The sequence below is a fragment of the Pristiophorus japonicus genome, chromosome 4 (assembly GCF_044704955.1).
Source record: "Pristiophorus japonicus isolate sPriJap1 chromosome 4, sPriJap1.hap1, whole genome shotgun sequence".
Classification (NCBI taxonomy): Eukaryota; Metazoa; Chordata; class Chondrichthyes; family Pristiophoridae; genus Pristiophorus; species Pristiophorus japonicus.
Genome location: NC_091980.1, coordinates 312461821 through 312485273, shown reverse-complemented (window position 1 = coordinate 312485273; position 23453 = coordinate 312461821). Strand labels below are relative to the sequence as shown.

Genomic DNA, 23453 nt, shown 5'->3' with positions numbered 1-23453 from the left:
CAGCATGGATTTATGAAAGGGAAATCATGCTTGACAAATCTTCTGGAATTTTTTGAGGATGTAACTAGTAGAGTGGACAAGGGAGAACCAGTGGATGTGGTGTATTTGGACTTTCAAAAGGCTTTTGACAAGGTTCCACACATTTGATATGCAAAATGAAAGCACATGGTATTGGGGGTAATGTACTGACATGGATAGAGAACTGGTTGGCAGACAGGAAGCAGAGAGTCGGGATAAACGGGTCCTTTTCAGAATGACAGGCAGTGACTAGTGGGGTACCGCAGGGCTCAGTGCTGGGACCCCAGCTATTTACAATATACATTAATGATTTAGATAAAGGAATTGAGTGTAATATCTCCAAGATTGCGGATGACACCAAGCTGGGTGGCGGTGTGAGCTGTGAGGAGGACACTAAGAGGCTGCAGGGTGACTTGGACAGGTTAGGTGAGTGGGCAAACGCATGGCAGATGCAGTATAATGTGGATAAATGTGAGGTTATCCACTTTGGTGGCAAAAACACAAAGGCAGATTATCTGAATAGCAGATGATTAGGAAAAGGGGAGGTGCAACGAGACCTGGGTGTCATGGTACATCAGTCATTAAAAGTTGGCATGCAGGTACAGCAGGCGGTGAAAGCGACAAATGGTATGTTGGCCTTCATAGCGAGGGGATTGGAGTATAGGAGCAGGGAGGTCTTACTGCAGTTGTACAGGGCCTTAGTGAGGTCTCACCTGAAATAGTGTGTTCAGGTTTGGTCTCCTAATCTGAGGAAGGACATTCTTGCTATTGAGGGAGTGCAGCGAAGGTTCACCAGACTGATTCCCGGGATGGCAGGACTGACATATGAGGAGAGACTGGATCGGCTGGGCCTGTATTCACTGGAGTTTAGAAGAATGAGAGGGGATCTCATAGAAACATATAAAATTCTGACGCGACTGGACAAGTTAGATGCAGGAAGAATGTTCCTGATGTTGAGAGAAGTCCAGAACTAGGGGACACAGTCTAAGGATAAGGGGTAAGCCATTTAGGACCGAGATGAGGAGAAACTTCTTCACTCAGAGAGTTGTTAACCTGTGGAATTCCCTACTGCAGAGAGTTGTTGATGCCCGTTCATTGGATATATTCAAGAGGGAGTTAGATGTGGCCCTTACCACTAAAGGGATCAAGGGGTATGGAGAGAAAGCAGGAAAGGGGTACTGAGGTGAATGATCAGCCACGATCTTATTGAATGGTGGTGCAGGCTCGAAGGTCCGAATGGCCTACTCCTGCACCTATTTTCTACGTTTCTATGTTTCTTACAAAAAGATTTGAGTATAAGAGTAAAGATACCTTACTGCAATTATATTAGGGCCCTGGTGAGACCACATCTGGAGTATTGTGTACAGTTTTGGTCTCTTTACCTGAGGAAGTATATACTTGCCATTGAGGGAGTGCAACGAAGATTCACCAGAATGATTCCTGGGATGGGGGGGGGATTGTCGTAGGAGGAGAGATTGAGTAGACTAGGTCTATATTCTCTAAGAGTTTAAAAGAATGAGAGGTGATTTCAATGAAACATACAAAATTCTTACAGGGCTTGACAGGGTAAGATGCAGGGAGGATGTTTCCCCTGGTTGGGGAGTCGAGTACCGGGGTTGGCTATTTAGGACTGAGATGAGGAGAAACCTCTTCACTCAGAGGATGGTGAATCTTTGGAATTCTCCACTCCAGAGGGCTGGAGAGGCTCAGTCTTTGAGCATATTCAAGACAGATATCGATAGATTTTTGGATATTAAGGGAATCAAAGTATATGGGGATAGTACAGGAAAGTGGAGTTGAGGTAGAATATCAGCCATGATCTCCCTCACTGAATGGCGGAGCCGGCTCGAGGGGCCGAATGGCCTACTCCTGTTCCTAATTCTTATGTTCTTATTGGACACTCCTACTCTAGCTCAGCTGTGATCAGATAACTGCCAAGACTGGGGTATGTATATCAGGCACCTCATAGCACTGGAGAAGTACCACCAATGATGCCTCCGCAAGATCCTGCAAATCCATTGGCAGGGTAGGCGCACCATCAGTGTCCTAAGCTCAGGCCAACATCCCCAGCATCGAAGCATTGACCACGCTCGATCAGCTCCAATGAATGGGCCACATCATCTGCATGCCAGGCACTAAACTTCCAAAACAAGAGCTCTACTCAGAGCTCCAACACGGCAAGCGAGTCTCAGGTGCGCATAGGTAACACTTCAAGGATACCCTCAAAGCCTCCTTGATAAAGTGCAACATCCCAACTGACACCCGGAAATCCCTGGCCAAGGAGAAGCATCCGGGAAGGAACAGAACACCTCGAGTCTCTTCGCCGGGATCACACCGGGAAGCCAAGTGTCGACAGCGGAAGGAGCGCACGGCAACCCAAGCCCCACCCACCCACCCGTCCCTCCAACCACCGTCTGCCCCACCTGTGACAGAGACTGTAGATCCCGCACTGGACTCCTCAGTCACCCGAGAACTCATATTAGTGTGGAAGCAGGTCATCCTCCTCTCCGAGGGACTGCCTGGGAAGCAGAGAAGCCATGGGCAGCAGACAGATCGAACTATCGGTGGAGCAGACACTGAACTAACACCAGTGGAGTTCAGTCATTTAAAACAAAAATAAAGAACATTATTACGGAGATAAGTACTGGCAATTGTGAGTATTCTGAGATAAAGGGCAGCTTACTGTTGTTTAATTATACACCATTATTAGTGAAATAATCCTATTTACAGAGCTCATAAACCATTTCAGAAGAACAGATGTGCTCAAGTATATAGGGCATACTGAGCTCAACTGTCCAAGTAATATGCTTGTAATGGGATAGCAAGAAGGGGTAAGAACTTGCATTTATTTCTGTAACGTCTTTCATGGCCTCCCAAAGCACTTTACAGCCATTGCAATAGTTTAATGTAGGAAATGCGGCAGTCAATTTGTGCACAAGATCCCACATACAGCATCGAGAAAAATGACCAGATAATCTGTTTTGATGTTGGTTGAGGGATAAATATTGGCCAGGACACCTGGAGGACTCTCCTGCCGTGGGACCTTTTTCAGGCCATCTGCGAAAACAGATGGGGCTTATAATCCGAAAGATGGCACCTCCGACAGTGCAGCACTCCCTCAGCACTGAGCAGGGATGTCAGCCTGGGTTATCTGCTCAAGTCTTTGGAGTGGGGGCTTGAAGCCACGACCTTCTGACTTGGAGACGAGAGTGCTACCCACTAAGCCATGCTCGACACCTAAATACAGCATTGTGGTCTATTTACAGACTGATCTTGCATAATGTAGGTTTTTATCAGAATGACTTTTTTCACTTATTCCCACTATCTCCTCAACCCTCTTGGGTCCCCAGGCAGTGCCGGTTGCTGGGTACTTTGTCCAGGTGTCCGTTCCTCACATATAAAGACAGACTTGGATTTATATAGCGCCTTTCACCACCAACAGCCGTCTCAAAGCACTTTACAGCCAATGAAATACTTTTGGAGTGTAGTCGCTGTTAGAATTGAGTTGTGGGCAAATCAAAAATAGCCCGACTTCATGGGACAGTCACAGGAGCAGTTTGGAGCGCGAGGGGCTGGAGCTGGGAGCAAATCAAAAAAAATCTAGCCACCGCAGCAGCAGCATCAACAACGCGGTCGTCGGAAGTGGCGTGGAACGTAGGGAGGGCGGGCGAGGTCAGGACGGCGTGGAGCGGGGGTCGGGACGGGCCGAGGTCTGGGAGTCGGAAGTGCAGAGGAAAGGACGGACAAGGCACAAGGGAGTGGAGAGGTCGGAGCTCAGAGGTGAAGACCAAGGGAAGGCACAGCACCGGCCACTAGCGAGACTGTGTGGTCAGAGGCTCCCATTGCGTACTATGAATTCCATGTAGAGAGGGGTCCTGTGGGAAGGAGGAAGGAAGGAGGACAGTAAGAATATGTTTGAGTTTGTGTGTGTGTGTATTGGCACATGTGGCGGAGCCTGGTCTCCAGTCGTCTTGGATCCCCTTGCCACTGGACCAAGACCTTGCTCCGTCAAGCCCGTGTGGTGACTGGTGTGCCACCACACATTAAAGGAATTCATGTACAGGCATCTTACACCGTTTAAAATGAGTTCATCAGTCACCTGAGTACTCATTTTTAGTGTGGAAGGAAGCAAGTCATCCTCGACCCCGAGGGACTGTCTATGCTGACGAGAGAAAAGCGGCAGCCAATTTGCACACAGCAAGCTGCAAACAGCAATGTGACAATGACTAGATAATCTGTTTTTGTTATGTTGATTGAGGGATAAATCTTGGCCAGGACACTGGGGATAACTCCCCTGCTCTTCTTCAAAATAGTGCCATGGGATCTTTTACATCTACCCGAGAGAGCAGATGGGACCTCGGTTTAACGTCTCATCCGAAAGACAGTGCAGCACTCCCTCAGCACTGCAGTGGAGTGTCAGCCTAGATTTATGTGCTCAAGTCCCTGGAGTGGGATTTCAACCCACAACCTTCTGACTCAGAAGGCGAGTGTGCTGCCCACTGAGCCACAGCTAACACACACATAGCTCAGCGGGTATTTGACTGTCGATGGGGGCATGCACCAGAGCGTGATCCTATCCTAGTCTTTATGGAGCAGGACATGCACACACTCAGGTGTCACTGAATTCAATTCTAGAGCTGGAATCCCGTTCTGCCTCAGTCAGCACAGAACGGGAACCGAGTCAGAGATCGGCTTGATCCTAGTGGCTCAGTCCTCGAGGGAGCTGGTTTCTTATTTTGTATCTTGGAGTGTGTGTCAACAGTTACTGGTACTTAAGAGTTTCAATGCAGTTCGCCACACAGCCTATTGACAGTCAATACCAAGAATGTCAGTTTTGTTGTAATTCTTGTCAAAAATCCACTACTGTTATGAAATTAGCTTTGCCATGATTATGTAGCACTTACTGCGAGAGGAGAGGAGAGGAGGTAGTAATGTATACCTTTCCACGTCTATTAATTACACACTTGTTTTAAGTGCAGCTTTGCGCCTACCTCTTTTCCCAGAATTATACCTTGCCTTCTAATATCACCAGATGGATACAGAGGAGAAATCCTGCTCAGCTTATCCTAGCTCATCTATATAGAAAGACCGTACTAATATCTCATTGTGGCCCAATGTCAAATTTTGGTTTATAATGCTCCTGTGAAAGCGCCTTGGGACATTTTACAATGTTAAAGGCCCTATAGAAATACAAGTTGTTGTTTTTACTGGCTGGGGTTTACACAAGAACAACCATTTGAGAGGGGTATGATGGGCAGCCTGTGCCCATGATACTGCACCCTCAAGAGTCAGCACCTTGAGAGGAGGAAGGGTGAATATTGGAGGGGGAGACTCAATACTCGGGATTGGTCATCCTGATGGAATTTATTTATGGAGCTTTCTGCTTGAATAAGGTATTTTATAAAGTAGGTTAGTGCATTTGGTTCCATGCTGGGAGACTATGATCTGGTTCCCCCACCCCGAGTCCATCACCTGATTCAGTGATTCAGATTAGTCAGTGATGGCGGAGAAGTTAACCATTAGGATTCAGTCAATTCCCCAAGTGCGCTGGTGTGAAAAGGGTTTTCTTTTGCTGAAAAGTGCTTCCTCATTTCACCCCTGAATGACCTAGCTCTAATTTTAAGATTATGCCCCTTGTTCTGGATTCTCCCCACTAGAGGAAATAGTTTCTCTGTATCTACCCTATCAAAGCCCTCAGATATCTCACCAAAGTGACCATTCTTTATGTGGGCACCTAGACAATGTGCTGAAAGACTATTCAACTGTGGAAAGAATCAATTGGTAGCTAAACCGATCCTGTTCTAATTGGGTAAACACAAACACACACACACACACACACACACACGCACACTTCCTTTTGTCAAAGGCTTTGAAGATACCCATGAGTCCAGCACCATGCACTCAAACAAATAACATCTAGTCCTTCTAATAAAAACAGCTTGTAATTATTTCATAGGATTTACGGCACGGAAACAGGCCATTTGACCCAACCAGTGCATGCCGGCGTTTATGCTCCATTCAAGCCTCTTTCCTCATTTAACTCTATTCCCTTCTCCCTCATATGCTTGTCGAGCCTCCCCTTAAATGCATCGATACTATTCGCTTCAACCCCTCCCTGGGTAAAGAAGTTTCTTCTGAATTCCCCATTGGATTTCTTGGTGACTATCTTATATTGATGGCCTCTATAGTTATGCTCTTCCCCACAAGTGGAAACACTCTCTCTCTATCCACTCTATCAAAACCTTTCATCATTTTAAGACCTCTATTAGGTCACCCCTCAGCCTTCTTTTTTCAAAAGAGAGACCCAGCCTGTTCATCCTTTCCAAATGTGTATATCCTCGCATTTCTGGTATCATTCTTGTAAATCTTCTCTGCACCCTCTCCAGTGCCTCTACATCCTTTTTATAATATGGCGATCAGAACTATACGCAGTACTGCAAGTGTGATCTATCCAAGGTTCGATACAGGTTTAGCAGTATTGACTATTGCCCGCAATTTGGTGTCATCCGCAAATTTAGAAATTGTGTTTTTGATTTCAAATTCTAAATCGTTAATATATAGTGAACAGCAGTGGTCCCAGCACTGATCCTTGTGGAACACCACTACCCACCTTCTGCCACTGTGAATAGCTACCCTTTACCCCTACTCTCTGCTTTCTGTCTTGAAGCCAGCTAGCTATCCATTCTGCTACTTGTTCCCTGACTCCGCATTCTCTGACCTGTTCATCAGTCTATTATAGGGCACCTTATCGGAGTCCTTTTGAAAATCTAGATAAATTACCTCTACTGCATTACCATTTTCTACTCTGTTACCTCTTCAAAAAATTAAATGAGGTTGGTCAAGCAAGACATTCTCTGCTGACTATTTATGATTATATTTTTGGTTTCTAGATGTTCTTCCATTTTCTCCTTTAATAGGGATTCAGTATTTTACCAAACCACCAATGTTAAGGTGACTGGTCTATAATTCCCTGGACATGTTCTATCCCCCATCTTAAATATAGGTATTACGTTAACTATCCGCCAGTACACCTTTTTCTAACGCATTGTTAAATATGTGTAGTAATGCCTCTGCTATCTCTTCCCTAGATTCTTTTAAAACGCGTGGATGCAATCCATCTGGACCAGGGGTTTTATCCTCTGAGTTTGATGGGTTTATTTAATCTATCCCCTCTTTTATTTTAAATGCACGTATCTCATTTCTAATCTCATCATGCAATGTCATGTCCACTTGTTCTATCTCCCTGGTAAATACTGAAGCGAAATAATGATTTAATATTTCTGCCATCTGCCTATCATTACCTGTAGTATTATCCTGTCTATCCCTTAATGGTCATATTCCCATCCCAAACTTCCTTTTTTATTGATGCTCCTGTAAAATATTTTACTATTTTATTCTATGCTCCTTGATAAATTAATTTCAGTTCCTCTTTGCCTTCCGAAATTGTTTTTTGACTTCTCTCCTAATCTCTTTGTATTCTCCCTTATCCTGCACGCCCCTGCTGTCCATGTACTTAATGTATGCCTCTTTCCTTAACCTTAAATTGTACCCTTATGATTTTACTCATCCATGGTGTCTCGTTAGTGTTTAGCTTGTTCTTTCCCTTTAGCGGAATATATTATTCTTGCACTCTGTTGAACATTTTAAATGTTTCTCATTGCTGTTCTACATCGTGATTTGCCAATATTATTGCCCATTTTATTTTCCCAAGTTCTATTCTCAGGCCCTCAAAATCAGCTTTTCTACAATCTAGTAACCTGGTTTTCTTCAGACTTATGTCCTTCTCAATTATCTTAAAGTGTTAAATTACACATCCTCAGTCCTCTTTCAGTGCCATGGCCAATCACACCCCGACCACCCCCATATCCCTCAGTTAAGCAATGAAAATCGGGTTTCTTTCAATTCTTCAGACAGTTCATTCAGTCTTTCACCAGAATGCTCAATAGCAATCATTCCTAGCTTTGATGGATCCAACTGTAGCCCTTCATCTGCCACTAATACTGATCTTGCTCCTTCCTCTCATCGCAAATGGAACTCCCATTCTACATTGAAGAAGCTGTCAAGAATTTTTTTTTAAACCACAAAGTTTTCCTTTCAGCTCTCAACTCTCCATAAAGTCCAAGTCCACCCAAAACTAGAATCCCGCTCCTAAATCTAGACATGCTTTCTGTATCACACTCCTGGACAAGATATAAAAATAAAAGTTCAGTCCAGTCAACTCCTCGAACTTATTTTTTCCCCCAGAGACTGAAGACCGTGGAACTCATCGCCCTCAACCTTGTTTTCCTCCTATAATCTTCTAGCCTTTAAAACCCAAAATTGGACCGCACCTAATCACTATGTATTTCCTTTTATATTTTAGTGATAACTCTACAATGTGCCTTAGATCAATAGCTAGGTTTCTTTTTTTTAAAATTACTGCCAGGGTCACTGGATAATGAGTGATTTTTTTTCTCCTCCTTAAATCCAGTGTCACTGAAGCTAAGTGTAAGCAGGGTCAGCTGTGGCTCAGTGGGTAGTACTCTTGCCTCTGAGTCAGAAAGGTGTGGGTTCAAGTCCCACTCCAGAGACTTGAGCACAAAAATATAGGCTGACACTCCATTGCCGTGCTGAGGGAGCGCTGCACTGTCGGAGGTGCTGTCTTTTGAATGAGACGTAAACCAAGGCCCCGTCTGTTTTCTCGGGTAGACATAAGAGATCTCATGGCACTATTTCAAAAAAGAGCAGTGGAGTTATCCTTGGTGTCTTGGCCAATATTTATCTCTGAATCAACATCACTAAAACAGATTATCTGATCATTATCACATTGGTATTTGTGGGAGCTTGCTGTGCACAAATTAGCTGCTGTATTTCCTACATTACAACAGTGACTACAGGGTCACTATAGCTCATGGTCTACAGAGCTGTAGTAATACCCGCCCTCCTGTACGGCTCAAACATGGACCATGTACAGTAGGCACCTCAAGTCGCTGGAGAAATACCACCGACGATGTCTCCGCAAGATCCTACAAATCCCCTGGGAGGACAGACGCACCAACGTTAGCGTCCTCGACCAGGCCAACATCCCCAGCATCGAAGCACTGACCACACCTGATCAGCTCCACTGGGCAGGCCACATAGTTCGCATGCCAGACACGAGACTCCCAAAGCAAGCGCTCTACTCGGAACTCCTACACGGCAAACGAGCCAAAGGTGGGCAGCGGAAACGTTACAAGCACACCCTCAAAGCCTCCCTGATAAAGTGCAACATCCCCACTGACACCTGGGAGTCCCTGGCCCAAGACCTCCTCAAGTGGAGGAAGTGCATCCGGGAGGGCGCTGAGCACCTCGAGTCTCATCGCCGAGAGCATGCAGAAATCAAACGCAGGCAGCGGAAGGAGTGTGCGGCAAACCTGCCCCACCCACCGCTTCCCTATCTGTCCCACCTGGGACAAGGACTGTGGTTCTCATATTGGACTGTTCTGCCACCCAAGGACTCATTTCAAGAGTGGAAGCAAGTCTCCCTTGATTCCGAGGGACGGCCTATGATGATGATGATGACGACAACAGTGACGACACTTCAAAAAGCACTTCACTGGCTGTAAAGCGCTTTGGGACATCCTGAAGTCGTGGAAGGCGCTCTGGAAATTAAAGTCTTGTTTTGTTAAACTGGAGAGTCTTCTGTGGCAAAGGGTTTACATGGGCCAGATCAGCTGCACGTCACCATCAGCATGTTTTTTGTGTGTCTATGTATGATGTTTGAAACAAACTTGTGCCATGGTGTTTGATAAACAAAGCAGCGAGGTTTTCACAATAACAGGTGCCTTGTAACTCCTACAAGGCACAGGCGGATCTGACATTTAATTTTACCACCCTGGTGTATTTGGGAGCTCGGAGTCCCTCTGCTGATGAAGGTCGGCATCGTTTGGGAAAGCAAATTATTTCGCTTTTAAGCCCAACCCCCACAGCCTGTCTCATTTCCAATTCCTGAATCGTTGGTTTGGAGAGAGGTGGGGGGGGGGGGGGGGGGAAGAGCTGGATCATGGCTTCCTGCTGCCGGGAGGGTCGCGGAATGCAAACTTTCACCGCCTTTTCCCTCCTTCCCGACCTCAGCTGAAGGCAGCCCAGGTACAGTCGCGGCCCTGGCACCACCTCTGCTCGGCAGATTTTTTTGCAAACGAATGGCGTTTGTTGCAGTGATCCTGGGCGATACTGGCCTCTGAATGCGGCGGAGCGGATCGGGCTGTGTGTAGTGTGTGTGTTTCTGTGCGTATCCCATCCGACGTTTGCAATTATTGATCTATTTAAATTATTTGTGTTTAAATAAAAGCGGTTCACAATCATCATTAACGCGGGGAGGTGAAGGAGAAAGAGACACGATTCTTTTAAGAGTTTTTTTTGTGTTGCATTATATACGTTTTTTTTAAAAAACTGCCATTAATCGAATGGGGGACTGAACTTCTGGATTCGATTTCCTAAAGCCAACTTTTTTCATCGGTTTTAACCTGAACTGGTCGGTGCATTAACACAAGCGCTAGAATTAATATATAAACAGACATTATTGATGTGTGGGCTAACTACATAATTGTGTGGGGTGGGTGGGTTGATTGGAGATTGACATGCAGATCTCTCGCTCCTGCCCTCCCCTTTTTGCATTTTTATATTCCGATCAATCGTTGCTGAGCTGGCTTCGCCTTTCATTCCTCCCCCTCATTTCTCTCTCTCTCTATTTCCCCCCCCTCCTTATTATTGGAGCCTGGTGTTTGGGTTAGATTCGGCATCACGTGAACACCTGCTGTTAGTAAAAAGCCAGCCCAATCTGATAGTTTGTAGATCACAGGAAGGTTCCGAGAGTAGAGTGCACAGATCCGACTTCAATATCCCAGTGTTGTTGCTGTTTCGCTGGGAATTGGACCGAACTCACTTATTTGGGGAAAGAAGCCTCAAGTGCAAATGCACCCAACTTTTACTCCAGAAGGGATTAACATCTTGCAAAGAAAAAAATATATCTTTATCTAAAAACTGAAACTAAAAAATTGTGCAAGATTGCCTGGATATTTACTGGACTATTTGGGGGATTTAAGTCGGAGGTCGTGGAAGAGGGGAACAAAATCGCTTAAATCTGCTCACTGATTTAAAAGTGGTAGAAAAAAAACTTTTAGCTGCAAATCTGGCTCGCATCCACTGGTGGAAGATAAAACTCAGACAATCCAGGATCTTTATGTTGCTGGTGAAATATATCCAGGGTCAGTCAATCGATTTTCAAAACTGTGTTGTGAATTGAGCGACCTCCCGCCCACTCCTGTGGACCGTTCAGGTTTTTTGTGTTCGTTTGTTTGTGACTTTTCTCTCTCTCTCTCCTGCTTTTCAGAAACCCTGAAAAAGTCTAAGAGCGTGAAGAGGGAGAACAGCGACAGCAGCAGCAGCAAGGTGCCGGCTTGCTATGAGATCGTAACTCTCTCGCTCGGTAAGAAGATGGCTGCGGAGTTGTATCCCTCCAAACACAGCAGCAGCCAGCAATCCAGCGACACCACCAGCGGCAGCAACAGCTCCGGCAACGCGCTCAGCAGCTCCAAGCGGAGCCTCTTGCACCGTCAGGGCCAGCAGCAAAACCTCAACAACAACCACATCCACAACACCAACTGGCAGTCCTTTTACCCCACTCTGCGGGAAAGGTAAGCACTTCTAAACCTCCCCAAAACCCTCCTGTTGTTTGGTTTTTGCATCCTCTTCCTACCCACCACCCCCCGGTTGCCACTAAACTTTAAACAAAAATAACTTGTTTTGTCCCTTGCCTGCCTGTCCCAGGAATGCTATGATGTACAATAACGAGCTGATGGCAGATGTACATTTCATCGTGGGGTCCCCGGGATCATCACACAGAGTTCCAGCTCATAAGGTGTGTGTGTGTGTGTGTGTGTGTACGTAAACACGGGGCTTTTCTCAATTAATTGCTTAAAGTTTTGTAAGCTCTTTTGTATCTTATGTATAAATTAAGAGGATTGTAGGACAGGGAATCAAAATGTGTTTTTTTTAAACTGTGTAATTGAAAAGTTGCGTGACTGGGAGCGACTCCTACACTCAAAACTCTTGGCAACTGTAATTATTTTGTTTTCTTTAAAAAAAAAAGCAGTTAAGCACATTATAAATGACAGACAAGGAAATGTTTTTCATACATGTACGATCCTGCACGGGGAGGGTCCTGTTGCTAAAAATCTGTGCGCCGCGCTCTCTCTCTTGTTTGTTTTGAACTTGTGTGTCGTTCCCTTCCAGTACATTTTGGCAGTCGGTAGTTCTGTTTTCTATGCCATGTTTTATGGAGAACTCGCCGAGGATAAATCCGACATTCATATTCCAGATGTGGAACCCGCAGCTTTCCTTATTCTGCTAAAGTAAGGGAGGATTGTGTGTGGGGCTTTGGGAAGGGGGTGGGTTAAAAATAACCATCTTAGGAGAGCGGGTAGAATAGTTTGTCATTTTATTAATCATTAAAAAAATGACCTTTTTAGACAAGGCCTGTGATTTATTGTTTTTTTTAAGGTGGATTTAATTGTTTTGAGCAAGAGATTTTAAGGTGGATTTAATTGTTTTGAGCAAGAGATTTTAAGGTGGATTTAATTGTGTATGTGGATGAGTTTTTAAAAAGAGTATTTTTTCCTCTCCCTCTGTAGGTATTTGTATAGTGACGAGATTGATTTGGAAGCGGACACAGTGCTGGCTACTCTGTATGCTGCCAAGAAGTACATTGTTCCTTATCTGGCGAAGGCCTGTGTTAACTTCCTAGAGACCAGTCTGGAGGCAAAGAATGCCTGCGTCCTGCTGTCCCAGAGCAGGCTGTTTGAGGAGCCTGAGCTGACCCAGCGCTGCTGGGAGGTGATTGACGCCCAGGCCGAACTGGCCCTCAGGTCGGAGGGCTTCTGCGAGATCGACCTGCAGACCTTGGAGATCATCCTGTCGCGGGAGACGCTCAACACCAAGGAGGTGGTGGTGTTCGAGGCCATCTTGAGCTGGGCCGAGGCAGAGTGCAAAAGGCAAGGGCTGCCGCCCAGTGCCCGGAACAAGAGGGCCGTGCTGGGCAAGGCCCTCTACATAGTCCGGGTCCCGACCATGACGCTGGAGGAGTTTGCCAATGGGGCCGCGCAGTGCGACCTTTTGACCCTGGAGCAGACCCACGACATATTTCTTTGGTACACGGCGCTGAAGAAGCCACAGCTGGAGTTCCCCACCACCCAGCGGAAGGGCCTGGCACCCCAGCGGTGCCACCGCTTCCAGTCCTCCGCCTACCGCAGCAACCAGTGGCGGTACCGGGGCCGGTGCGACAGCATCCAGTTTGCGGTGGATAAGCGCATCTTCATCGCCGGGCTGGGGCTGTACGGCTCGAGCTGCGGCAAGGCAGAGTACAGCGTCAAGATCGAACTGAAGCGGCAGGGGGTAACCCTGGCTCAGAACTTTACCAAGTTCGTCTCGGACGGCTCCAGCACCACCTTCTCGGTCTGGTTCGAGCACCCGGTGCAGGTGGAGCAGGATACCTTTTACACCGCCAGCGCCATCCTGGATGGCAACGAGCTCAGCTACTTTGGGCAAGAGGGGATGACGGAAGTGCAGTGTGGGAAAGTGACATTTCAGTTCCAGTGTTCATCAGACAGCACCAACGGCACGGGGGTACAAGGGGGGCAGATCCCCGAACTCATTCTCTACGCATGAGCAAAAATCGCTTAAACCCGCCCCCCACACACACACACACTAAAAACTAAAGACATTTTGCATTCAACTGCTGCTAACAGAAGGGAGCACAGCAAGGAATTCCACTTATTGTTGCTTCAACCGATAATATATTAAACTACATACCGTGGTCCTATTACATCAACTGCAGAGTCAAACTATCTTAAAAAATTGAAGGAATGTTTGATTGTAAATTAATTTTATTTATTTATAATGGCTAGAGAGTATTGTTATTTGACTTGCTGACGCTGCAGTGGGCAGTGTTCAGTAGTGCACTCCTTTTGTGCATTCCTTTTTTTGTACAGATGTGCTATCTCTTTAAAATGGCTTGAAGCTGACCGATGAATGACATGTTTCGACACCTCAGTGTACTTGCAACTGATGAACCTGTACAGTATAAAGATTTTTACATGATTATATTTTATCCTGAAGTTGTCTTTATTGCTATTTAGGAAGGTACAGGGCCAGAAAAGACTACTGCAATCCAACTGACCGGCTCCAAATTTGGTAAATATATTGCCTCCCAATCATCCCCTTCTGTGAAAGTTGCCTGTTGACTATGCTGTCACTGTCTCCCTCTGCCACTCTGTATGAAAGTACTTCATTCGGTTAAGAGCTCCCAATGATCCGGTCTCCCTCCCAAATTATGCGTGGCTGTTTCTATATTTCCTTCCTTTCTTTCATCCAGTCTCCTGCACCAACCACCACGGCCCTGCAGCTCCAACGCCGCCAGTTCACTGGCTTTTAAATAGGAAAACCTGCGCATGCGTGCTAATTTGAATGGATCATGAACCCAACCACTTTCCATAGACTCCTAGTCATCACTGCTGTGAAGTGTCAAACCAGCAGACTATGAATGAATGACTATGCCATGTTGTGGAGAAGCAACTCGCCTCCACTTGTTGTCATGCGGCCTACATTACCGCTGCACAATGCCTTTCCCGCCTAGTACCCCGGCCTAAAGAAGCATTGCTGCACACTTTTTGGGGTGTTTGAGATACAGTTCCGAGAGTAACTCAGCTCTTGTATAGAAATAACTGTATGGCATCGCATGGAGAAGAACCCGAGTGAGAATTAAAGCATGTGTAGGCGTTAATCCAAAATGCAGGACTAGCCAAAGCCAACTAGTATTTTGGAATAATCCTTTAAAAACTTGTCTCTCATTGGAACTGAACAATGTGGTTTAGACCATTGGCGACACCCTACCCCGGGGCCCAGAGTTCAAATGCAGCCTAGATTAATGCCATGAAAAGCTGCCTAAGAGCCAAACAGTCCCATGTGAAGAGAGTCTGGCTGGTCTTTATTCTTAACCCTATCGGCGTGACCCCAACAGCGCAACACTCCCTAGATTTGAACACTCACGCAGAAACCACAAAATGGCTAATGGGAGGGGGGATAAATGGGAAAATGTCACATTAAGGGGTGCTGTTCTGAAGTTAAGGCTGAGCACACCGTTGGTGAAATAGAGTAGGAGTTTTACTCTGCATCAAACTGCCATACTTGATCAATGTTGACAGTAAGTACATTCAATGGAAAGTGTTCTACTCACTACCGACATCCCGCACCTTGATGAATAAAAGTTTCCTTTACACAGGAGATTTTTTTCCCAAGTTTTGACAGACTACTTGGAATTGGCCACATGTTAATTGCTGGGTAGTCATCATTTGCTGGAAGACAGTGGGGTTTCGGACAATGGAGAAAGGGGTTTCTGTAAACTAGCAGTTCCCAAAAGGCCTAAAATGCAGTTTGGAATCCTCTTCTGGGTTGTTCATCAACCTCATTTTAGGGCAGAAAGAGGCCAGTACAAGATACACCATGGCTTTGTGCTGCAATATACATGATATAGCCCAACAGAATGGGCCATGGAGGCAGCTCCTCAGACTATTGCAGGGACATGGTAACAGGTTACAAACTGCTTAGGGAGGGGAAAACAAACAAGGGAATCAAAACACTTAAAATAAGCAGAGATAAACCGGGGGTGGGGGGGGGGAGACAAAGTATTAACTGAGCAACAGATAAATCACATTTCTGTCGCCTGTCATGAATTCGAGACTCAGATGTTCCACCCTTTTACGTTACAGATGTGCAATCACTGACACGTGTAGTCCTTCCATGAACTATACACCATTTATGTACTTGTACGGCTTTTAATTCAGCAAAGGAGGACCAAGGCATTGATAACCAAAGAGAAAAAAGGAATACAAGAATAAATTAGCAAGAGACATAAAAACAGATTGCAATCATTTCTATAGGTATGTAAATAGGAAAAGTAAAGGCGGGCCCATTAGAGGCAGAGACAGGAGAAATTATAATAGGCAATAAGGAAATGGCAGAGACATTAAACAAATACTGTGTGTCTGTTTTTATAGTAGAGGACACAAAAACATTCTGGAAATAATGGGGAACCAAGGGTCTGGAGAGATTGAGGAATCAGTGTAAGTAAAGACATATTGCTGGAGACATTAATGGGACTAATTGGTGACAAATCCGCTGGACCCGACGACCTACATCCTCGGGTTTTAAAAGAGGGAGCTGCAGAGATAGCGGATGCACTGGTATTAATCTTCCCGAATTCCCTAGATTCTAGAACAGTCCCCAAGGATTGGAAGGTAGCAAATATAACCTGCTGTTTAAGAAAGGAAGGAGAGAAAAAAAACAGGGAGCTTTCGGCCAATTAGCCTGACATCAGTAGTCGGCAAAATGGTAGAATGTGTTAGTAGGGACATAGTAACAGGCACTTTGAAAATCATAATATGATTAGGCAGAGTCAACATGGTTTTATAAAAGGAAAATCCTATTTCACAAATCTGTTGGGAGTTTTTCGAAGATATAATAGGATAGAAAAACAGAAATTTACAGCACAGAAGGCGGCCATTTTGGCCCATCGTGTCCGCGCCAGCCAACAAAAAGCCACACGGCCCTCGGTCAGCAGCCCTAAAGGTTACATATAAGCCTATGAACAATGACGGAAAGGCAAAGAGCACCCAGCCCAACCAGTCCACCTCACACAACTGCGACACCCCTTACACTGAAACATTCTACACTCCACCCCAACCGAAGCCATGTGATCTCCTGCAAGATCTCCTGGATAAGGGGGAACCAACCAGTGGATGTAGTGTACAGGTATTTGGATTTTCAAAAAGCATTCGATAAGGCCACACAAGAGGTTATTACACAAAACTAGTGGTATTGGGGGTAATATATTAACATGGATTGAGGATTGGTTAATGGTCAGAAAACTAGGAATAAACGGGACTTTTTCAGGTTGGCAGGCTGTAACTACCTGGGTACTGCAAGGATCAGTGCTGGGGCCTCAGCTATTTACAATCTATATCAGTGACTTAGATGAAGGGACTGAGTGTAACGAATCCAAGATTGCTGATGATACAAAATTAGGTGGGAAAGTAAGCTGCGAGGAGGACGCAAAGAGGCTGCAGAGAGAGTACAGGTTGAGTGGACAAGAACATGGCAAAATGGAATACAATGTGGAGAAATGTGAAGTTATCCACTTTGGTAGGAAAAACAAAAAAGCAGAATATTTGTTGAATGGTGAGAGACTGGGAAATGTTTACACTCAAGGACCGGGGTGTCCTTGTACATGAATCACAGAAAGTTAACATGCAGGTACAGCAAGCAATTGGGAAAGCAAATGATATGTTAGCCTTTGTTACAAACGGATTAGAGTATAAGAGTAAAGAAGTCTTACTACAATTATACAGGGCATGGTGAGGCCACACGTGGAGTACTGTGTACCGTTCTGGTCTCCTGACCTAAGGAAAGACATACTTGCCTTAGAGGGAGTACAGCGAAGGTTCACTCGACTGGTTCCTGGGATGAGGGGATTGCCCTATGAGGAGAGATTGAGTAGACTAGGCCTATATTCCTTAAGAGTTTAGAAGAATGAGAGGTGATCGAATTGAAACATATAACAGGGTTAATGCTGGGAAAATGTTCCTCCAGGCTGGGGAATCTAGAACACGAGGTCACAGTCACAGAATAAGGGGTCGACCATTTAGGACTGAGATGAGGAGAAATATCTTCACTCAAGAGGGTTGTAAATCTTTGAAATTCTTTACCCGAGTGCTGTGAATGCTCAGTCGTTGAGTATATTCAAGACAGAGGTCGATAAATTTTTGGAAATAAAGGGATATTGGAATAGTATGGGAAGGTGGAATTGAGGTAGATGAGGAGCCATGATCTTGATAAATGGCGGAGCAGCCTCGAGGGACCTACTCCAGCTCCTATTTCTTATGTTCTTAAGCACAATGCTCTATTTACACACCTAAGACATTGAGTACAGTACTACATTTACACACGGACAGCTTTAAGCACTGCATCATTTACACACTTGAAAAGCTTTTCAGTACAGTACACTATTTACATAGCTCCGCCTAAAGAGCCCTGCGGCAGATCAACACTGGTACTGTTAGCACAAACACAGTCTAACCAATATACACGTGCCCACACACATAGAAACATAGAAATTTACAGCGCAGGAGAAGGCCATTCCAGCCCATCGTGTCCGCGCCGGCCGACAAAGAGCCGCACGGCCCTCGGTCAGCAGCCCTGAAGGTTACATATAAACCTATGAACAATGACGGAAAGGTAAAGAGCACCCAGCCCAACCAGTCCACCTCACACAACTGCGACACCCCTTACACTGAAACATTCTACACTCCACCCCAACCGGAGCCATGTGATCTCCTGGGAGGCGCAAAAACCAGATCCAAACCCAGGCCAATTTAGGAAGAAAAAATCTGGGGAAATTCCTCTCCGACCCATCCAGGTGATCGACACTAGTCCAGGAGATCACCCTGGCCGTATTTCTATTCCTTGCAGTACTTATCATTGTATCTGCGCCATCCAACAAAAGGTCATCTAGTCTAATCCTAATTACCAGCTCTTGGTACTTAACCCTGCAGGTTACTACACTTGAAGTGCCCATCCCTTAAAAGTGGGGAGGGTTTTTGCATCCACCACTCTTCCAGGCAGCGAGTTCCAGATCCCCACAACCCTCTGCGTAAAGAAGCCTCCCCTCAAAACCTTCCACCAACCATCTTAAAACTATGCCCCCTCGTAATAGACCCCTCCACCAATGGAAATAGACCCTTACCATCCACTATGTCCAGGCCCCTCAATATTTTGTACACCTCAAATGAGGTCTCCTCTCAACCTCCTCGGTTCCAATGAGAACAAACCCAGCCTATCCAATCTGTCCTCATAGCTATGATTCTCCATTCCAGGCAGCATCCTAGTAAATCTCCTCTGCACCCTCTCTAGTGCAATCACGTCCTTCTGATAATACCTCAGTGAATTAGTGTCACATTCACAAGACAAACATAGAAACATAGAAAATAGGTGCAGGAGTAGGCCATTCGACCCTTCAAGCCTGCACCGCCATTCAATGAGTTCATGGCTGAACATTCAACTTCAGTACCCCATTCCTGCTTTCTCGCCATACCCCTTGATCCCCTAGTAGTAAGGACCTCATCTAACTCCTTTTTGAATATATTTAGTGAATTGGCCTCAACAACTTTCTGTGGTAGAGAATTCCACAGGTTCACCACTCTCTGGGTGAAGAAGTTCCTCCGCATCTCGGTCCTAAATGGCTTACCCCTTATCCTTAGACTGTGACCTCTGGTTCTGGACTTCCCCAACATTGGGAACATTCTTCCTGCATCTAACCTGTCTAACCCCGTCAGAATTTTAAATGTTTCTATGAGGTCCCCTCTCATTCTTCTGAACTCGTGAATACAAGCCCAGTTGATCCAGTCTTTCTTGATAGGTCAGTCCCGCCATCCCGGGAATCAGTCTGGTGAACCTTCGCTGCACTCCCTCAATAGCAAGAATGTCCTTCCTCAGGTTAGGAGACCAAAACTGTACACAATACTCCAGGTGTGGCCTCACCAATGCCCTGTACAACTGTAGCAACACCTCCCTGCCCCTGTACTCAAATCCCCTTGCTATGAAGGCCAACATGCCATTTGCTTTCTTAACCGCCTGCTGCACCTGCATGCCAACCTTCAATGACTGATGTACCATGACACCCAGGTCTCTTTGCACCTCCCCTTTTCCTAATCTGTCACCATTCAGATAATAGTTTGTCTCTCTGTTTTTACCACCAAAGTGGATAACCTCACATTTATCCACATTATACTTCATCTGCCATGCATTTGCCCACTCACCTAACCTATCCAAGTCGCTCTGCAGCCTCACAGCATCCTCCTCGCAACTCACACTGCCACCCAACTTAGTGTCATCCGCAAATTTGGAGATACTACATTTAATCTCCTCATCTAAATCATTAATGTACAGTGTAAACAGCTGGGGCCCCAGCACAGAACCTTGCGGTACCCCACTAGTCACTGCCTGCCATTCTGAAAAGTACCCATTTACTCCTACTCTTTGCTTCCTGTCTGACAACCAGTTCTCAATCCATGTCAGTACACTACCCCCAATCCCATGTGCTCTAACTTTGCACATCAATCTCTTGTGTGAGACCTTGTCGAAAGCCTTCTGAAAGTCCAAATATACCACATCAACTGGTTCTCCCTTGTCCACTCCACTGGAAACATCCTCAAAAAATTCCAGAAGATTTGTCAAGCATGATTTCCCTTTCACAAATCCATGCTGACTTGAACCTATCATGTCACCTCTTTCCAAATGCACTGCTATGACATCCTTAATAATTGATTCCATCATTTTACCCACTACCGATGTCAGGCTGACCGGTCTATAATTCCCTGTTTTCTCTCTCCCTCCTTTTTTAAAAAGTGGGGTTACATTGGCTACCCTCCACTCTATAGGAACTGATCCAGAGTCAATGAAATGTTGGAAAATGACTGTCAATGCATCCACTATTTCCAAGGCCACCTCCTTAAGTACTCTGGGATGCAGTCCATCAGGCCCTGGGGATTTATCGGCCTTCAATCCCATCAATTTCCCCAACACAATTTCCCGGCTAATAAGGATTTCCCTCAGTTCCTCCTCCTTACTAGACCCTCCGACCCCTTTTATAACCGGAAGGTTGTTTGTGTCCTCCTTCGTGAATACCGAACCAAAGTACTTGTTCAATTGGTCCGCCATTTCTTTGTTCCCCGTTATGACTTCCCCTGATTCTGACTGCAGGGGACCTACGTTTGTCTTTACTAACCTGTTTCTCTTTACATATCTATAGAAACTTTTGCAATCCGTCTTAATGTTCCCTGCAAGCTTCTTCTCATACTCCATTTTCCCTGCCCTAATCAAACCCTTTGTCCTCCTCTGCTGAGTTCTAAATTTCTCCCAGTCCCCAGGTTCGCTGCTATTTCTGGTCAATTTGTATCCTTGGCTTTAATACTATCCCTGATTTCCCTTGATAGCCACGGTTGAGCCACCTTCCCTTTTTTATTTTTATGCCAGACAGGAATGTACAATTGTTGAATGACAAGCCAGAGAACGTACACAATATTCTATTCAATGTGCAATCTGTGCTGAGTTAGTTAACTTCAGCAGAGCAGCATTTGAGATACAATTGGCCTCAGCACCCCTGGCCTGAAGTGGGGAGGGGGAGCGGAAGGGAGCCAAACTTCTGAATCCTGAAGAAATGGGGTCTCCCAAAAAGTCAAGTGAGAATCAGATCAAGCTGCCAAAAGCAGGCCACTGGGGCGAGATAAGGGAACTGTACCCACCAAGGAATCAGCACTTTCAGGAGAAGGGAGGAACAAATTGGACGGGAGGGAGGAAATAAAAGATAGACATTCACAAACTCCAGAAAACGACTCACTTTGCTGGATAGCAGCAATAGATCATGCGGACAGCATACTTCTATAATACAGATTGTCAAACATTGGGACGCAGGAAAGAGAAACAAGTCACTGTAAAATCCAGATTCCAGAGCCCCACCCCCCATTTTTCTAATTAGAAACATAGAGATGCGACAGACACAAAATGCACAGAAAGCTCCCAGGATCTAGTTCAGGTAAGTGAGCTGCACTGACAGTGGGAACAGTGAGCAAGGGCCAGAGCAGGACCAATAGCTTGGGTCAGAGCGAGAGGGCAAGAGTAACAGAAAGCCAAAGTGAGGGGGATAGTAAAAGATGAGGAGGAGAGTGAGAGAGAGCGCGGGTGAGCGAAAAGGGGGGGGGGAGAGAGCGAAAAGGGGGGGGAGAGAGAGCGAGCGAAAAGGGGGGGGGGGAGAGAGCGAGTGAAAAGGGGGGGAGAGAGAGAGAGCGAAAAGGGGGGGAGAGAGAGAGAGCGAAAAGGGGGGGGAGAGAGAGCGAGCGAAAAGGGGGGGAGAGAGAGCAAGCGAAAAGGTGGGGGGGGGAAGAGAGCGAGCGAAAAGGGGGGGGGAGAGAGAGCGAGCGAAAAGGGGGGGGGAGAGAGAGCGAAAAGGGGGGGGGGAGAGAGAGCGAAAAGGGGGGGAGAGAGAGAGAGCGAAAAGGGGGGGGAGAGAGAGAGAGCGAAAAGGGGGGGGAGAGAGAGAGCGAGCGAAAAGGGGGGGGAGAGAGAGAGCGAGCGAAAAGGGGGGGGGGGAGAGAGCGAGCGAAAAGGGGGGGGGGAAGAGAGCGAGCGAAAAGGGGGGGGAGAGAGCGAAAAGGGGGGGGGGAGAGAGAGCGAAAAGGGGGGGGGAGAGAGAGAGCGAAAAGGGGGGGGAGAGAGCGAAAAGGGGGGGGGAGAGAGAGAGCGAAAAGGGGGGGGGGAGAGAGAGCGAAAAGGGGGGGGGGAGAGAGAGCGAAAAGGGGGGGGAGAGAGCGAAAAGGGGGGGGGGAGAGAGAGCGAAAAGGGGGGGGAGAGAGAGAGAGCGAAAAGGGGGGGGGGGAGAGAGCGAGCGAAAAGGGGGGGAGAGAGAGAGCGAAAAGGGGGGGGGGAGAGAGCAAAAAGGGGGGGGGAGAGAGCGAGCGAAAAGGGGGGGGAGAGAGAGAGCGAAAAGGGGGGGGAAGAGAGAGCGAAAAGGGGGGGAGAGAGAGCGAGCGAAAAGGGGGGGAGAGAGAGAGCGAAAAGGGGGGGAGAGAGAGAGCGAAAAGGGGGGGAGAGAGAGAGCGAAAAGGGGGGGGGGGGGGGAGAGAGTGAGCGAAAAGGGGGGGAGAGAGAGAGCGAAAAGGGGGGGGGAGAGAGTGAGCGAAAAGGGGGGGGAGAGAGAGAGCGAAAAGGGGGGGGGGAGAGAGAGCGAAAAGGGGGGGAGAGAGAGCGAAAAGGGGGGGGGGAGAGAGAGAGCGAAAAGGGGGGAGAGAGAGAGCGAGCGAAAAGGGGGAGAGAGAGAGAGCGAAAAGGGGGGGAGAGAGAGCGAAAAGGGGGGGAGAGAGAGAGCGAAAGGGGGGGAGAGAGAGAGCGAAAAGGGGGGAGAGAGAGAGCGAGCGAAAAGGGGGAGAGAGAGAGCGAAAAGGGGGGGAGAGAGAGAGCGAAAAGGGGGGGAGAGAGAGAGCGAAAAGGGGGGGAGAGAGAGAGCGAAAAGGGGGGGAGAGAGAGAGCGAAAAGGGGGGGAGAGAGAGAGCGAAAAGGGGGGGAGAGAGAGAGCGAGCGAAAAGGGGGGGAGAGAGAGCGCGAGCGAAAAGGGGGGAGAGAGAGAGCGAGCGAAAAGGGGGGGAGAGAGAGAGCGAAAAGGGGGGGGGGGAGAGAGAGAGCGAAAGGGGGGGGGGAGAGAGAGAGCGAAAAGGGGGGGAGAGAGAGAGCGAAAAGGGGGGGGGAGAGAGAGAGCGAAAAGGGGGGGGGAGAGAGAGAGCGAAAAGGGGGGGGAGAGAGAGCGAAAAGGGGGG

The 23453-nt window shown here is 46.9% G+C and overlaps 2 protein-coding genes across 8 annotated transcripts in view; one reads left to right on the top strand and one right to left on the bottom strand.

Annotated features, from left to right (window-relative positions):
* The window catches only part of brf1b (BRF1 general transcription factor IIIB subunit b), a 409723-nt gene that overhangs the window by 258248 nt on the left and 128022 nt on the right, over positions 1-23453 (bottom strand). Inside the window, exon 2 of one of the 5 annotated variants that reach the window (XM_070879699.1) lies at positions 17426-17489. The exons of the other annotated variants lie outside the window; for them this stretch is intronic. The gene's annotated coding sequence lies outside the window, so the exon portion shown is untranslated. The remainder of the gene's footprint in view (positions 1-17425; positions 17490-23453) is intronic. 5 annotated transcript variants of the gene reach the window in all.
* btbd6b (BTB (POZ) domain containing 6b) lies at positions 10025-14138 on the top strand. 3 transcript variants are annotated; one of them, XM_070879694.1, is made up of 5 exons: positions 10025-10125; positions 11369-11672; positions 11806-11896; positions 12271-12389; positions 12669-14138. In XM_070879694.1, the coding sequence occupies exons 2-5, from the start codon at positions 11473-11475 to the stop codon at positions 13699-13701; spliced, it is 1443 nt and encodes a 480-aa protein (XP_070735795.1). In that variant the 5' UTR covers positions 10025-10125; positions 11369-11472; the 3' UTR covers positions 13702-14138. The 3 variants fall into 3 exon arrangements, with proteins under 3 accessions (XP_070735795.1, XP_070735791.1, XP_070735792.1); XM_070879690.1 differs by lacking the exon at positions 10025-10125 and adding an exon at positions 10446-11243; XM_070879691.1 differs by lacking the exons at positions 10025-10125; positions 11806-11896 and having other exon boundaries at positions 11594-11672.